Raw genomic sequence first — 18,430 nt, forward strand, 5'->3', positions numbered from 1 at the left:
TCAAAGGCCGACAAAGGTGGCCAGATAGTCGTCATGGATAAGAACACTTACATCGATGGTGTCACTAAACTCTTAAACGAAGGACCATATAATCCGATCCCTAAAGATCCTTCACCTTCGGACTTATCCAAAATAAAAACTGCGATCAAATCTTCGCAAATCATTTCAAGCAACTTAAAACATTCGCTTATCCCATCTGTTGCGAATTGTGCCAGATTATATGCTCTTCCCAAAATTCATAAAAGTGGTATTCCTTTCCGCCCTATTGTATCAAATTTAGGTACTGCCTCGTATCCTTTAGCTAAATATTTAGTTTCTAGATTTTCCACTCTATTAGACAATAACATTTACACCATAAAAAATTCAATAGAGTTTGTAAAAAAGGTTAAAAACATTTCTCCTCGTAATTTACTCATGGTTTCTTTTGATGTAAAATCATTATTCACCAATGTCCCAGTGGAGGGTGCATTAAGATGTCTAGAAACCAGACTTCGCGAATTTCATTTCTCTTGCATCGAAATTGATGAGCTAATTTCTCTCACTCAACTCTGTTTGAAACAAACACATTTTGTTTTCCAAAATAAATATTACAAGCAAACTGAGGGATTAGCCATGGGAAGCCCCCTCAGTCCCATCCTGGCTGATATCTACATGCATTATTATGAATCAAAATTGTTTGAAACTTTAAACTTCCCGGCATGGTTCCGCTACGTAGACGATACTTTTACCCTGTTTGAAGGTAATAAAGATGATTTAAATAAAGTTCTTTCAACAATGAATTCTATTGATCCTGCTATTCAGTTCACTTTTGAACTTGAGACTTGCAATTCTCTTCCGTTTCTCGACATTCTGGTCACACGTAACACATCCAACTTCAGTACTACAGTTTACCGTAAACCTTCATCGGTTTGCCTTCCACCACACTTTAAATCATGTCATCCGACTAAACAAAAGTTAGCTTCATTTTATTCCTATGTTTTCCGTGCTCTTCAAGTTTGCTCCTCCAAACTAGCCCTTGATGAAGAACTAAATTATTTAAAAGCAATAGCTATTGACAGGGGCTTTTCACCCAACATTATTAATCAAGCAGTTAAAAAATTCTCATCTCAACACACTAAAAGCCACACTCTTATTTTAGGAGATTATAAAAATTCTGTTGTCATTCCCTTCTTTCCATCAATTAGCTATAAAGTTGCACATATTTTGCAGAAATTTAACTTTCGGGTTGTTTACTCTCCCATCAATAAAATTCCAACTTCTATACTCAAGGACCCCATTCCGGATATGAATTCCTGGGGTATTTATAGGATTCCTTGCCAGTGTGGTTTAATTTACATTGGCCAAACTAAGAGAGCCTTAAAATTTCGCGTCAAAGAACATGAGGCATATGTTAGAAAAAAGGAAACACAGAAGTCTTCTGTTGCTCAACATTGTTGGTCCGAAAATCACACTTTCAATTTTTCTGCTGCCAAAATTATTCAAAAAACATCTTCCATTGGAGAACTGGATTTTCTAGAGGCATTTCACATTCATAAAAATCTTTCTGTTCTAGTTAACGATCCTAATTCCAATCCAAATTTGCCTTCGGCTTTTAGAGAAATTATGTTTTAGTTTTGGTTTCGCCAACAGATGGCGCCACTTGCTTATTCTTGTCCAGGCTTTCTTATCTTATCTAATCATTATTTCCTATCTTGTTCATTTGCGGTTTTACAGCTGAAGATGATGGTTCGGTAAAACCATCGAAACTAGTCCTGTGAAAATTTTGTAGGTATAACGCTGATTTTTGTTGTTTGACTTCTGAATTAGTATCAATGTTCTTATCCTCTCGGCCATAGGTGGGCCCTATGAATTCATAGGCATACGCTATTAATAAATGCGGGTGCTAAATTATATTCATCTGACCTAGAAGATGACTAGTATTTCTGAGAACATAATTAAATAACTGTATTTAACATCATTAATTATCGTATCCTCTGAAATAACCATCTCCAGAAAATATTAGATTCATCTTGCATTGAGGGTATTGACCTTAAAAAGATTTTACTGTACAAAATTGTCAATACTTTACATGATACAATACATGAATTTTTACAACAAAAGAATGATTTCATTTACCTAATGAATCACCATCATCCCAGTACAGTTCTCCAAATGCTTCATTCTTTTCATCCAATGCAACAAATAAATCAAATGCATTTTTACGGCTATAAATTTATAAAAACATTTTTAAAAACCAGAATTTCAAAAATTAAATAAATGTTAAATTCAAAGTAATGAAAATCCGAAAATCCATGTATTTTTCTTAAACAAAAAATTAAGGAAATAGGTTCTTAAAATTTAATTATATCACACACACACACACACACACACACACACACACACAAAAAAAAAAAAAAAAAAAAAAAAAAAAAGATTATATCTTTAAATTTAAGAATGTTCCTAACAAAATTATCTGATGGTAAGAACTTTCAGGAACCCCCCCTTTCCATTAGAGTAATTTTTAAGGAAAAATGCAGACTGCAACATAAGGTTAGATCTCAGATAATTTCGATTAGAGTAATACACTAATTTACTATTATTTTTAATTAGAACATCATAACATTAACAATAAATACATAAATAAAAATAAAATTTAAGTTTATTTAATAGTACTTGTTTAAGGTCTCAAGGTATGCAATACATGCCTATAAATCTGTAATTGTGAAAAAGAAATTATTGTTTTTTTAATTCAGTTGTATAATAAAATCCTTATTAATTATTTCCAGCATACAGCTTTGCAGTGAATCACGAATTTTATTAGAAATAGAAATTTAAATTAACATGAATTGCATGATCAATGAATTATTCCAATGCATGAATTGCATTGAAATAATGCCTTCTCTGTTTCTGCCTCAGCATTTTGTCCAAGTATCAGCATCGTTAATAAAATAATGTTTTTCACACAGGCAAATAAAAAGAAAAAGCTTTTCCCTCCTTTCCTTCCACAACATGAAACAGTGGATGAATTGTCCTCTTTCTGCATGCAGTCTCCTTATTGCAGCAGCTGAATTTGGAATAATTTATTATTACAATTTAGGTATTATTATTATTATTATTAATATGCAAAAGTGAGTTTACTGCTTGAAAGTTTAGATTGTCTAATTTAAAATGGGTTTATCCTTATTTTTGGGCTTCTTTCAAAAAAGTTCCATATTATAAAGTATTAAACCTGTTATATTAAGTGTGGCATCCTTGTTAGAAATTTGAAGCATGACTGTGCATGAAACAGAAGGGTGTTGAAAGAGTTAAATTCAACTGATTTTTAGATTGTTTTCTGAAAAATAAAAATTAATTTAAAATGATAAAACTTAAAAGCATGTACAATAAATACAAAGATAAAAACATGAGACATATTTCAAACAACATAATGGAAGAAGAAAATAGCTAGTTAATAGTTTATGACAGTGTTTCTCAAACTATGGACTGCAAACCACAAGTGGTCTTTGAAGCCTACCCTTGTGGTCTTCTTACATTTACAAAAATGCTGCGCTATTTGTAAAAGAAAGTAACAAAATTTTACAACATACCTTGCTGATATCATGTGGGGCAGAGTATACTGGCATATCTTTACGATGTATTCTCAAAACTAAATAACTAAATGTCTGTCTACAAGGTAACTTCTTGATTGTTCTCACTTGCCATGAGAAATTAAAAGAAAGGAATTTGGTTTGCAAGTTTATTGTATACAGTTGAGTTTGCGAGTTTATTGTATACAGAGAAATTGTATACCATTTTCCGACCTTAGAATTCTTCTTTAAAGAAGAAAATTATATCATTATTGCAAAAGAATTTTGTAATGATTTATGTTCACATTTCAAAACTCTGGGGTTAGAGTTTGAAATTTATTTTTTAAGTGGCCAAATATAATGAATTTTCATGCATTCTTGATCCTTTCCATTGCAATTTTGTAAATAATAAGCTGTCATTGAATGAAAGAGAACAGTTGGTTGAACTCCATAAACGAACTTAAAATGAAATTCCAAGTAACAGGTATGGTTAATTTCTGGACCTCATTACCAGTAAAAACAGATAAATTGAAAAATTTCATTCTAAAACTTACAATTCATTTCCTTCTATGCATCTGTGGAAAAAGAGGCTTTCATTAACTCAAATAAAAACGAGGACCCAAATCGATTAAATGTATGTGCCAATCTCAGACTTACCAGCATACATTCAAAATAGAACAGCTGTGCAAGAATTGACAAGTTCATCCATGCATTAATGTGAGTACCAACATTTCTTTCATTTTTAATTAATAAGATAAAGATCACTCAAACTCCAGTAGCCTTGAATTATAAGAAACAAATATAACTTTTCTTTCATTAACTTAACCGATTAATACCGCAATAAAATTAAACGGAATTTTATTCATCATTTGAAATATTTAAGTGTACTGGTAGTAACAGATGTTAAAAAATTTATTTAGAAAGGAACATGAATAAGGTAGTCTGCAAAACATTCCAATTTATAAAAGCTGTCTTCACTTGAAAAAAATTTGGGAAACGTCAGTTTATGATGCTAAAGAAAGGTTTTCTTTTCCCATGGTCAGTTGTAAATTATGAATTTTACAATTTCAGTGTTGTTAATATCTATTTTAAGACATAAAGAAATTCATTTTGATTAAAGCTTGAATTCAGCCAAAGTGTGGTTCCAGTATTTCTCAATTTTTTTAGTGAAATCGTAATTCTAGCCAGAGTGCGTTGGCGCTTCAAATAAGACAAACTGTCGTACAACAGAATTGCAATATTAGAAGAAAATGGCATTAATGCCACATTTCATTTAGCAATTAGTAAAACAAATATTGGTAATAGATATAAAATGAATGACTCAATTTCCCTTGGAAGACCAAAATAGATGGGAAAACTTAGAGGAATTATTATCAGCTATATTAATTTGATCAGAATGTCTTTAAATAGAATGCAAACAAACAAACAAACAAAAAAAGATCAAAACATCTTTACTAAAATTTGTAAAATACAAAAAACCTAAAACATAGTGAATTTCTGGTCCCATTGGTTAGAACAACGCTGAAGTTGGTGAACCAACTAACTTAATTTACTATACTACTATGAGACATTAGGCTTAACTTTTAAAATGCAGATAATTCTACAACTATTTCATGCAGATCAACTAAAGGCATAAACACCTTAACCTCTCGAAGCCGGCTGGTACAGCAGTTGTACAAGGAGAATGACTTTCTCAGACGCCGGCATCGGTACAACTGTCGTACCATCCATGCCCTCCCCATTTTAGAGAATCGCCTATCTGTAGATCTTTGGGTGGTCCATTGTCGCTGCTCAGAGTAGCCGCTGGCTACGCATTATTTCCCTCTTCTTATCAGTTTAGCTACATTTTGGCAAAAACCGCAGGTTTCGTCTTGCACCAATATACTTGAAAATTAAATAGAGGCCATCTCTTTCTCAATCTGTCTCATAATTTTAATACTAATTTTTTTAGTACTGACTTTTGCTATGATTAAAACGTCAGCGATTTTGCAAGCTCTTTAAGCTTACCATATTTAATGTTTTTTAATCGTAACAAATAAGAATAGATTAATATTTTAGATTTAATGCCCTTCTAGAAAATAGGTAAAACCGCTTTTATTGTTTACTTCCTTTTCATACTTATGAATAATAATATTTTATTTTGACATATTTTTGTGGAGTGCATAAAACCCTTAAGAACTGTTAACTCTTTCAAAGTGCTTCTATTATGCAGGCAATTTTGTCTGATTTATCAGGAGATAAATAAGAGACAATTGTATGCATAATAGTTTTTGTAATTTTTATTCATTCAGTGATTACTTTCAATGATTTTCATTGATTGTAAATTAAATAAAATCAATTTATCTTTAGACCCTCTTTTAGGATGAGATCTGCCAAAAAGTATTTAAATATCAGTAAAGCTCACGTTACTTCTAAATTGAATCAAAACATCAGTTACATTTTATAAAATTTCGGCCAGTTTTATTTGCTGAAATTCTTATACTACTCAAGAGATAAAGGGAATTCAGACAAGTTGATAAAAAATATCTTTAAAAAAGGTTGTTATTTTGTCTGTAATAAAGTGTATGTCAACTTACTATTAAATGTATGAAAATTAGGATTGGATTACGGAAAAGCACACGAACGCTATCTGCTTAAGGGGATGGATGCTTTCGTGTAAACCTTTTTACGAGAAAATTGCTCACATTTACGTTCCTGGTGGAAAACTCCACATGTAATCAACCCGTTCTTCGGTATTGATTGGATTAATTTTGTTCGCTTACTGAATTACATCAAAGCACACAACAATTACCTGTATAAGGGGAGTTATGCCTTCGCAGAGGACTTTCTAAGAGAAGCTGGCTTGCATTTACATTACACAAAAACTGTGAATCCAACTATTTATCCGGGATTCAAACCCAGGCGAGCTACAAGTGTTCAACCACCTTTACCGCTCTACTAAAGAGCCCGTAAAAATATTGATAAAGGAAAAGTATTGAAATAACCGGTTTAATTTACTAACCTATATTTCTCAATCGGCAGTATATAAATTACGCATATGAGGGGGATTATTTGTGAATAAATAAACTGTATTGGACTTTTATCCACTATGTCATATTACAATGGAATTATTGCATTTCAAAGTTATTTCTCATGAATTAATTTTGCTCTTCATGATTTTTGATATTTTCAAAGAGAAAATTCCACACTTTAAATAAAAATATACACGAGAAGATACTTTATGCAAAATTTGGCGTAAACGGTTTTCTTAATTTTGCTTTGAAAATATTGCAGTGTAATCGTTTTCATTACTGGAAGAAATATAAAAAACAAATTTACTACATGGTATCTACACCGAATATTTCCTTATTCTTTTGAAAACGTGAAAGATTACTCTTTCTAAAATAAATTAGAAAATATATTATGTGCAAATAGAATATTCGTTGAAAATGAAATAGACTTCAACTTTTGGATATAACGATAGTTTTAGACGAAATTTCTACCTATGGAAAGAAACTGACGTATAATTAATTCTTCATGAACATTTAAAACTGTTCTCAAAATTCTTTTGATGATTGCATGTACAAGTCACGGATTTTTTTTCTCTGCTAACATAAACAAAAGCCAAATTTACAAAGAAAAATTCTCATTAAAGATATACCTTCTTTGCCTGATAGTCCGATGTAATATTTGTTTAAGTTAAATGATTAAACGCAACCAATGCATCTCGGATTTTGATTTTTATATTATAATAACAAAATTATCGAAAAAAGCAGATTTAAATCTCTGTTATTGTTATGTAAAGCTTTATTATTGCTGTAAGTTCATCTCAAAATCTAATTGTATTGAATCTCATTCTAATCCTCTAATGGTAATAAATATTATTATTATTATTTCATTAAATTAGTCATTACCATTATTTTATTAATGAAAATATGTTATTAAAAATCGCATTCCAGCCTGCAGACTTACAAATCTAGTCCGTATTTGCTATATTTTGTTAAATTTTGTTCTCGCTTTCTAATTTCTAATACGAAAATACGCGAATATAAATGAAGAGTGAAAACAAAGTTAAAAAATTTACAAATTATTTACGATATTGATTAGAAATAGTGAGTGAAATATAAACATTGCATACATTTTGTTCTAAATAAAGTGTGCACTGGATATGCATCCAGTACTGCATATTTATTTATGCACTATTTATTTAGAACTTCGTTTAAATGAAAGCAAAATAATCATCGAAAAAATTGCAAATCTAGCAACCCCTCTACTATGGGACGTAAGCGTCCGACAAACATGTAAATTTTACTTCATCCACGGAGGGGAACTAACTACTTTTCTCATTAGGAAAATGTCAAAGAGGGGGCAAAACTGTTTCGGATCGCGCCGGTCTGAAGGCTATATTATGAGAATTTCGGCCCGGTTTTAGAAGTTTAAGTGGAATATAATTCAATCACTTTTAATGGAAAATAAAAATTGCACAATTTAGCAACATATAAGAAAAAAGAAACAGAGCTTATCCAGGTAGGTAAGATGGTGTGTGAGTGTGTGTGTGTGTATATATATATATAAAACTCAAAACACAGTAGACAAAGCTTTCTTAAAAGATTTCTAAAACAAAGTTTAAAAAACTGAGAGATGATCTGCGCAATGGCTGCAGATTCGAAATAATAAAATAATTAAAAGAATAGGAAATAGTCGGAGCTTAAATGCAAGTTTACAATTTCTTTCCTACGAAGGTCCTAACCATTTTGTATCTCGAAGAAAGTCATACCCAAAGGTAGTACAAGTAAAAATTACAAATATTAATACAATACTGAAAGCATAATAAAATAAAAAATTAAAAATAAAGTGTCCTTCATAGGAAAAAAATTGTAAACTTGCATTTGAGCTCCGACTATTTCCTACTTTTTTAATAATTATATATATGTGCGTATGTAATAAAAGCTCTTAGTAACATTGGGCAGCCAAAGCAGATTAACTTTTTGTCTTTATTTTAAAAAAACATGTTGCAGCCACAAACAACTTGGCACAATATTTGTACCTATTTTGAAACGTTTACATTTTTTACAGCTTTGCAGGAAGAAGAGAGAAGCAAGCAGCAGTCAGCTAAGTTTAAATGTAGTTGTATTCAGGATGAAATTGTAATTCAGAAGTTTATTCAAAAGTTTTTAATTCATTATTTTTGGTACTTTCAGATGGTAATATACATATGCACAAACACTAATGAGCTTGTAGCAATCAAGGAGGCGCTCGCTGTATACCTGGTGTTGAAACTAAATAACGTTTGCATAATCCGAGTTCAGAAAACAAAACATTTATTTTACATATTTTAAAGAAATAACGTTCTGAAACAACATGTTTCATCTACACAATCAATCGACGCTCTCACCAGAGCATTACGCCATCAAACTTGGCACACATCCAAAAGTTCAAATTGAAGAATTACAGAAGCGTTGTTGCCACACAAGAAAAGACATATAGTTACAACTTCACACAATAATAAAACAAAAACACACTTTTGAAAAATAGACAATAATAATAAAAAATAGTAATAATAAAATTCTTAACAATATTTTCTCGATTATGCAACATCCTCCCCCCTTTTTGAGTCAGTGGCAAACGACTCAAAAACATATGTTATCCTATTAAAAAGGTCTAGTACATTAGGCTTCTTAACAAGCCGTCCTGACGACGTAAATTTCTGTTTTATATGCTGTACGTCAGTCTGATCGTTTTTCTTATCGTCGTTAACGTTAGGCTCTTCAACTAAATAATTTTCACTTAGTTGTACCTCTAGTGGATAAATACGCTGAACGGGCCTTATGAAAATCCCATTCTGAGTTTTTAGTTTAACTGTTCGAACTTTGCCATCCCGACCAGGAATTTTCTCTATAATTTTACCCAAAGGCCAATACAAGCGTTTTTTGAAATCATCGCCTATTAAGACTATCTCCCCAATTTTAGGCAACCGGGTTACTTTATTTTGTGGTTGTTTCATTATTAATTGCCCCAAATATTCTTTTCGGAAACGGTTCCTTAAATCTTTAAGAAGTTTTGTGCGGTATTTAATTCTTCTCAAAAAATGCTGAGAGTCAATTTTATCTATATCTGCTACATTCGAAGTACAATTTTCAATTAAAAACATTGACGGAGTTAAAGGGATAGCATCTTCAGAGTTCTCCGAAATATATGTTAAAGGTCGAGAATTAATTACCGACTCACAATCGCAAATTAAGGTTTCCAGTTCTTCATAAGATAAAACCGATTTTCCCAAAGAACGTCTTAAAAGTTCTTTAACCATGCGAACTAGCCGTTCCCACCAACCTCCCCACCAGGAGGCTGTTGGTGGATTGAATTTCCATACTATTCTCTTTATTTTTGCCTCATTCTCTATTATGTCCCAGTTAAGTTTAGACATTTCGTTATACGTTCCTCGGAAGTTAGTCCCATTGTCAGAATAAATGGTTCGTGGTCTGCCACGTCTGGCTATGAATCGTCTTAAAGCCAAAAGAAAAGATTCTGTTGATAACGAAGTCACCAGTTCTAGATGGATTGCTCTGTACACAGCGCATGTGAAGAGTGCCATCCAAACCTTCTTACCGTTTTTCAAAAACAATGGGCCAGCTAAATCTACTCCCAAAATTTCAAAAGCCCTATAATCTCCTACGCGATCTTCAGGAAGAGGAGTCACTTCGCAAGACATCGGTTTCGCTTTATATCGTTGACATATTACACACCCTTTTAACACATTACGCACAGTTTTACGTTGTTTTAGTATCCAGAATCTTTTTCTTAAAATAGATTGAAGCATTTGAGTTCCAGCATGACAATGTTTCTTATGAACTGACTCAATTAACAATGTAGTAAAGATACATTTACTCGGTAACAAAATTGGTGTTAAAAATTCAGAATTGTCTTTGCGTTCCAATATTCTAGTTTTAACTCTTATAATTTTTTCATTATCAATGAATACATCAAGTGGATTAAGAGCTCCGATGTCAGGGAAATTTGAGCTTTGAACCAACCGAATCAAAACTTTTTCGGAATTTATGATTTCAGCAACAGTTAGTTTAGATTCTTTACACAAATTTGACTTCTTCCTACAGTTAGAAATAAAACGTAACACCCAACCGGTTACACGAATCATTTTTTCATAATCAGAAACTCTTTCTGCATACCAAGGAGTGGTATCCTCTGAAAAGTTAACATTAATAAGTTTTACCTTCCTCTTTTCCAAGTCAGCTTCGCTCGGCTGACAAACAATATTGGTAGGCCAAAATTCAGGGCTTTCTCTTAGCCAGAAAGGTCCCTTAAACCACTCCGAGTTAATCATTTGTTTAGCAGAGCAACCTCGAGATAACACATCTGCTGGGTTCATATTACCAGGCACATGCCTCCATGATTCAGGTTTTGTCAACTTAGTAATTTCTTTAACACGATTGCTTACAAAGTTTGACCAATTACCAGGATTTCTGATCCACCATAATGCGACTGTGGAATCACACCATAAAGTTACATTTATATCAAAATCATTAAGAGCTTTACAAACAGAATATAATAATCGGGATCCAATGCAACAGGACATTAATTCCAATCTAGGAATCGTCAAATTCTTAATAGGAGCTACTCTAGATTTTGCTCTTAAGAGAGTAATTTTTACACTGCATGAATCAACACTTCTCGCGAAAATACATCCTGCATAAGCATATTTGCAGGCATCGACAAATACATGCAATTCAACTGTTGCAAAGGTTCCAATGAATCGGGGTATTGCCACATTTTTCAACAAAAGTATATCAGATAACCACACAAAAAATTTACTTACAAAATCATGAGGCAATACCTCGTCCCAAGAAAATTTCAACTTCCATGTTTCTTGTAACAAAAGTTTTGGAAGCAAAGTTATTGGTGCAAGTATTCCAATTGGATCAAAAATTGATTGTACAATAGACAGAATCAGTCTCTTAGTTACCTTAGTATCACAAGTTATCATATTTACATTTATATTACACCTTAAAGTATCATTGTCTAAATTCCACAATATTCCTAAAAGAGGTGTGTCCCCAGAATGTTTTGTAATATATTTGGAAGCAACATTGCTCTCCCATCCCCTTAAATTAAATCTGCCTCTCGACATAAGACTTTTAGCCTTTTGAATTAAATCCTCTTGTTCCTCAATATTGTAAACACCCGTAATACAATTATCTACATAGAACGAAATTTTTAATTTGTCAGCCACATCTAAAAAGTCAGATGGACAATTATTCAAGAGATATTTAATAGACGCACCTAGTAGATAAGGGCTGCAGGAAACCCCAAAAACTACTCTGCAGTGCCTATACACTATTTCTCCCTCATCACTTGGATAGAAAAATCGCAAGTAATCTCTATCCTTCGGAGAAATTCCTAACTGCAAGAATGCTTTCTCTATGTCTGCACTCAGACCAATAGGAAAAAATCTAATTCTGTCTAAAATATCAGGGACTAATTCTATTAAATTAGGTCCTTTCAATAAACACTGATTCAAAGATGGTTTTCCCTTTTCACAAGATGAAGCATCAAAAACGGGTCTTACCTTAGTGCTTTCACTATTCATCTTAATAACCGGTCTGTGTGGTAAAAAGTGGCATTTATTGTTTAATTCCTTTTCCGGAACCTTTTCTATAATATTTAAATTTTCCCACTCTCTAAACACTTCTTGATATTCCTTCAAAGAATTATTTTCTTTTGCCCTCTTTATCATTTTTTGATGACGTGTCAAAGCAATGCTTTTATTATCTGATAAATTGGTAGATTCGCATTTCCAGAGTAATTCTAATTCATATCTACCATCGGGCCGAATAGATAATTTATTCTGAAAATCAATCTCGTAGTCGCAATGAAGATTTTTCGTTTTACTATTTTCCGTCGGGTCGGAAATACCCAAAACTTCAAGCTCCCATAAAGATTTCAAAGAAGCATTATTTACATGTAAGGAAAGACTTATTAGGGCATTATCCCTGACAGTATCATTTTCTTTACCCATAACCGTCCAACCCAGTTTTGTTTTGACTGCAATTAAACCAGAGGGTAATTCTAGGTATTCGTCAGTTAACAGTTTACCAATGACATCTGCACCTATCAATAAATCAATTTCACTTTCCTCGCAAAATGTGTCACTGACCTCAATTTTCCTGCTTTTCAATTCCTCTATAATCTCAGCATTTTTGATTGTTGGAACAAATCCACATATCTTTTTTTCAGAAAAAGCTTCAAAACAACACCTAAAAGTGTTATCTAAACTGCTTATGTCAATAGCAAAAACAGAATGGGTTACAGGCGCAGTTTCCCTCCCCCCAAACAAACCATGAATTACTTTCTCCTGTCGAATAGGATCAGCCTTCATTCGCTTCATAATTTTCTCCCCAACGTATGATCGTTGGGATCCCGAATCCAAGAGAATTCTAATTTTTCTCTCTCGATCTTTAACTTTAATTAGAACACATAAAGTTTGCAAATAAACTTTCTCGCTCTTACTGTTATTAGAAAGGGAAACATCCAACTTAGAGTCATTTTGTTTTACAGAACTAACATTCTGAGGACACATAAATTTTATATGATCACAACTGCAAATGGGGCATTTAATATTGGCTTTACATTGGTTTTTTAAATGGCCAATTCTTAAACATGAAAAACAAACACCTTTCTTTTGTACAAGTTGCCTCTTTTCATTTAAGCTCATATTTTCAGCTTTAAAACACTTAGCACTCATATGAGGCTTACCACAAAATATACAAACATTTTGCTTACCTTTACTGGTTTCATTTGTACTTACCAGCGCGGCAGCTGTTGCTAAATCTGAATTACCTGAAATAACATTTTTATTAAGACGCTTAACAGAATGAGTAAATCCTGATTGTGCTAATCTAATCATTTCTTCCGATTCTACTTCATGCCTTAAAAAACACATTAGTTTTTCAAGCGTTCTTTCAGAACTCTTTTCCTGTGTCTGTTCAGAAGTTCGACTCCGCTCCCAGGCACGCAGAGTATTCTCAGGTAGGCATGACTCCACTAAAGGTCCCAAGAAATCAGCAAACTTTTCCTTGGTGCGTCCTAAGCTTTCCAGCGCTCGTAATTTACTTTCTATACTATCATAAAGTACTCCTAAGTCCGACGCCGTTCTGCCTGTTGTAGCATTCTTTGTAACAAGCCCAAGCAAATCTCTTACATAGATCTGCACCAGAAGGTCTTCTCTACCAAATCTTTCTTTCAGCTGCTCGATAGCTTTAGGATAATTCGCGGCGGTAACAGGAAAACTGTTCAAAAGTTGAGCTGCCTTTGAGCCAGGTACTGCACTTTGCACTAAGTACAAAAATTTATCTTCCGGCACAATATCCGCATCTTCATGAATTTTGGAGAATTGGCTCCAAAAGCCTAAAAATTCTCTTGCATCTCCAGAAAATTTTTTCAGTTCAAGTTTAGGAAGTTTGAACTTCCTGTTTTTATTTTCTTTAGGATCCGAAATCGAAACTGAAGCAATATCTGTAGTAACATTCATCGAATTCAATTGTCCAATTTTATTCTGAAGTTTCACCTTTAAAGCTATAAAGGAATCTCTGTATCCTTCAGCCGTATTAAATTCATTCTCGAAATCCGCTTCCTTGGTTTGTTCTAAAACACTGCTTTGAGTACTGTCCAAGCGTTCAAATTTGTCAATTAGTTGCCCCAACAACACTTGCAATCTCTCAGGATCCGTACAAGTAGGCAATTCTTCTTCCACAATCTTCGTAGTTAACGTAAACGAAGTACGTTCACTTTTACGTTTTGCCTTTAACAACTCCATTTTAACAAAACGCCTAAATCAAAACTACTCGAAATCACACAAACGTCCTGTCAAACGGACGCCAAACTTTTATGTTGAAACTAAATAACGTTTGCATAATCCGAGTTCAGAAAACAAAACATTTATTTTACATATTTTAAAGAAATAACGTTCTGAAACAACATGTTTCATCTACACAATCAATCGACGCTCTCACCAGAGCATTACGCCATCAAACTTGGCACACATCCAAAAGTTCAAATTGAAGAATTACAGAAGCGTTGTTGCCACACAAGAAAAGACATATAGTTACAACTTCACACAATAATAAAACAAAAACACACTTTTGAAAAATAGACAATAATAATAAAAAATAGTAATAATAAAATTCTTAACAATATTTTCTCGATTATGCAACACCTGGCTACTTGCAAGCCATATACTCCACAGAGGGTTTGATTATCTTTTAAGATTCCAAATCAGCCTTGAAAGCTATTAAAAATGGAAATGCTAACATCACCTCAGCTATTAATTTCCTACTAGAGTGGTTGCACAGCAGGGAAAAATCCTGTGAGCTACAAGCAATTTCTGCACATGTAAACATTGAGGAAAATAAGTGTGCTAACTCTTTGGCAAAAGAAATCAGAGACCTTGAACAATATCTCCATCACACTCAATGACACAAATCCAGTAGCCAGATATAGACTTCCAACTCATACTTTTAAGAAGACACTTACCATAGGCTTCAATTGCCCTCAAAACATAACATCCACAACAACTAGATTAAGAACAAATCACTATAAGAACATGAAAATTCATCAGGACAAATCAAGATCATAGATTAACTGTAAAAACTGCCTGAAGTCGAGCTCACATCAAGACATATTTTTGAATGCTCAGCTTTCGCCGAAAATATATTAAAACTCAGAATGTTATCGCTCATTGATCCACTGCAGAAAATCATGTACGGACCTATGACACCAGAACTAGTGGCCACAGTCATCCAGACTTTTGGGGAGGTTGGAATCGTGTTTTAAATCATATCATCTTCGCACTGTTAATCCATGGACATGAGAACAACAACAGCTAGTTTTGGTTCTCCATACATTTTATTGGACAATCAATACTGTTGTAAAATTATTATTGACTGTATGAGTTTCAATTCCGTTTACATCATCAGTGTTATGTAAAAGTCGTAGGATACAGCTTAGTCTTGAAATGATGCAACAAAGAAAAAGATTATTATTTTTAGAAAAGAGGGGGGGAATACCAAATTAAACATTAAAGAGCTATTGCTAATTTAAATTATACTTTACCTTTTACATATTCCTAAAATATAAAATATGAAATAAAATTATTAAACTTAATTGAAATCATTTGGCAAGAGATCTTCAGATTCACAAATTTTAGTAAAACACATCTCTATTTGAAAGGATATTCTTTACTGTGTCATTCTGTTGCATGTTACACAACATTTTTCCTTAAAATTTCTCTGCACTATGACATCTGTAGTCTAATCACTGCTCACAACTAACACAATGACTTTCCCATTATAAACAGGATCGAAATGAATACATATTGCTTTTTCGTGCTTGCTGTTGCCTGAGTAACCCACGTGTCTTGCTTTGCCATCTTCTTCATTATCTAAAATGCAAACAGTGCATATTGAAATTCTGGGGCGTATTTAGCCCCCCTAATGTTGTATTAGTTTTTAACCAGAAGTATATTTCTAAATTGTTATTCCTGTTAAATATAAAAATGATGTTTTAATCAAAAAGTAAATTGCAATTTTCGCACCAGTTCTAATAACAGTCTTCTTGGCCATCATTCAAGCACAATTTGGGTTTCATCTTCCTCTCCAAAACTTACATCATTACAGAGATCATCACATATATGTATATTTTGCAGTGTGGTGCTGATTCACTGGCTGGAGACAGATTAGTTTGCTTTGCTCTGAGCACAAAGGGACATGGGTAAAAAATACTTTTGATGAAATTTTAAATGTAAATGCATTCATCATTTGTAATTTTATAGTCTGATTTTTGAATTTTTTATTTCAGATTATTATTATATTCATTTTGGCTAAATACCTTGATTTAAAACTGTTCTGTACTATTCAAGTTTAGTCGCTGAAAATATACCTTTTTAATTAAATATTAAAAAATTAAAGAATGAGTAATATAATACAGGCTTTTGTTATAAAACTGTAAAAATATGAAGCAAAATAACATTCATATAAAACATTAAAAACTAACTTAAGCTTATTGTGATTTTATAAGATACCTGAAGCAGATTTGTTTTTGAAATGACTTTCAGCTTTCACATTGCAAGAATGTGAATAAGCTATTGATTTTTTTTTTAATCTAAGTAATATACATTAAGGACCAGCATGCGCAGATCAAAGGGCAGTCACGGAACGAACCCCCTGGAAATGAAATGTCGCCACTGGTCCACACGCATTTCAGAAGTCAAGCCTACTTTTACACAAAAAATTCATATAAAATCAGCATTTTAATATAACAACCTAAATTTTTGAAGTTACATACTTAATTATTAACATGTATTACTATAAAGAATATCACATTAATAGAAATAAATGAAACACATGAAATACTAAAATTATAACTATAAGCATGAGAAAAATACAATACACATAAAAACAAAATTACAAATACAAAATGTAAAAGAAAATTAGACAATAACTATCTGTAGGTAATTAAATTCCTTCTGATGTGCATGGAATAATTCAAAACGAGAATCGACACACAGGACAATGACGGCTTTTTTCTCAAGTAAGATGCATCATGCATCGGGAAAGCTGATACCTTTTTCCTTTTGTAATAATGCTTGTAAAGTTACTTTTCCCTTAACCAACAAAGTCTATGTAAAGTTTTAAAATACATACACTTGGTGCAGCTGACTTCAATAAAGAGCTAATAGTTTTTTATTTATGCGATATACATACATAGGTACAGACATCACGAAAAAATCCCTTCTGAATCCATTTTGGAAACAAGAGTCCTTTATTCTGCCCGTATGGACAGATTTTACAAAAGTCCAAATGATGATGCCAAAATGATACCCAAAATTTTTCATGATTAAAATACTTCCTTTGCTTCATACAAGGGAGTAAAAACATTACACTTGCTTTGTCATTCCTCTGGACAGTATAATAGGTGACAGACTGATTACTAATCTGAACTGCAGGGTGAGGGTTTGAATTCTGTGTAAGGCTTGGTTATATATGTGCCCTTCCACTTTCTCATAACCCTAATATCAGATGACTCCTTATGGTACAATGTTTTTTGCTGACAATGCACCTCCTGTACAATGTTTTTGGTGAAAAGACAGCTAAATGACTGATTGATTCCACTAATCCCAATAAATGCATAAGAAGTAAATATATTTTCGGTAAATATATTTATCCCCCCCATTTGGGGGGGATGAATGAGACAGAGAAAAAGAAAATATATTTTATCCTCCATATAATGTCTTATTATTGTCAATTTACTTACGCTACATTTGTTTAATTATTTCACTTAATTTTTATCTTATAATTCATTACTCAGTTATTATTAACTTTATTTATTAATAAGTTTACATAATAAGTTTATATTTCATTTAAATATCCATTCTTTATTGCTTTATTTAATATTATATTTACTTATACTTGTTCCCGTTTTGTCACTTTCTGTAGAGTTCCAACACTTCAGAATTTCAGAAATCAAGCCCTGGGTGTAATATTAAAACAAGTGTAGAGCTCTTCAAATATAAGCTAGAAACAAAAAATCTCCAGTAAAATAAGCTAATGAAACTACCTGCAAAACTGAATATAAAGATGTGATAACAAAATATTGAATTGAATGATAAATTATGTATGTGCATTCAATAAACAAGAGCTGCCTTCATAAGCATGGCTTGATCAACTGGCTGATTCCACAAAAAGATAAAATTACGTAAAACTGATAAATTTAAGTAAGAACAGAAAATGCAGGAACAATTTAGAATGGATATTTTTCATTGCTTAGAGTGATTTTATAAATTGCAGTTAAAAAATCATATCAGTACCATATAAAAAAAGTGATTTTTCAATTTATAT

General features: G+C 32.4%; 1 protein-coding gene across 3 annotated transcripts in view; it reads right to left on the bottom strand.

Moving 5' to 3' along the window:
• Positions 1-18,430, bottom strand: part of LOC118205799 (lysosomal alpha-glucosidase-like) — a 108,746-nt gene that overhangs the window by 20,740 nt on the left and 69,576 nt on the right. The window contains exon 15 of one of the 3 annotated variants that reach the window (XM_085817740.1): positions 2,116-2,204. In XM_085817740.1, the coding sequence (XP_085673866.1) occupies positions 2,116-2,204 (89 nt within the window). Of the gene's footprint in view, positions 1-2,115; positions 2,205-15,850; positions 15,976-17,958; positions 18,107-18,430 lie in introns of those variants that run through there. The other 2 variants (XM_035378082.2, XM_035378081.2) reach the window with 2 other exon arrangements.

Source organism: Stegodyphus dumicola, chromosome 5, assembly GCF_044657685.1.
Source record: "Stegodyphus dumicola isolate Sdum_Otavi_A_Nest chromosome 5, ASM4465768v1".
NCBI lineage: Eukaryota > Metazoa > Arthropoda > Arachnida > Araneae > Eresidae > Stegodyphus > Stegodyphus dumicola.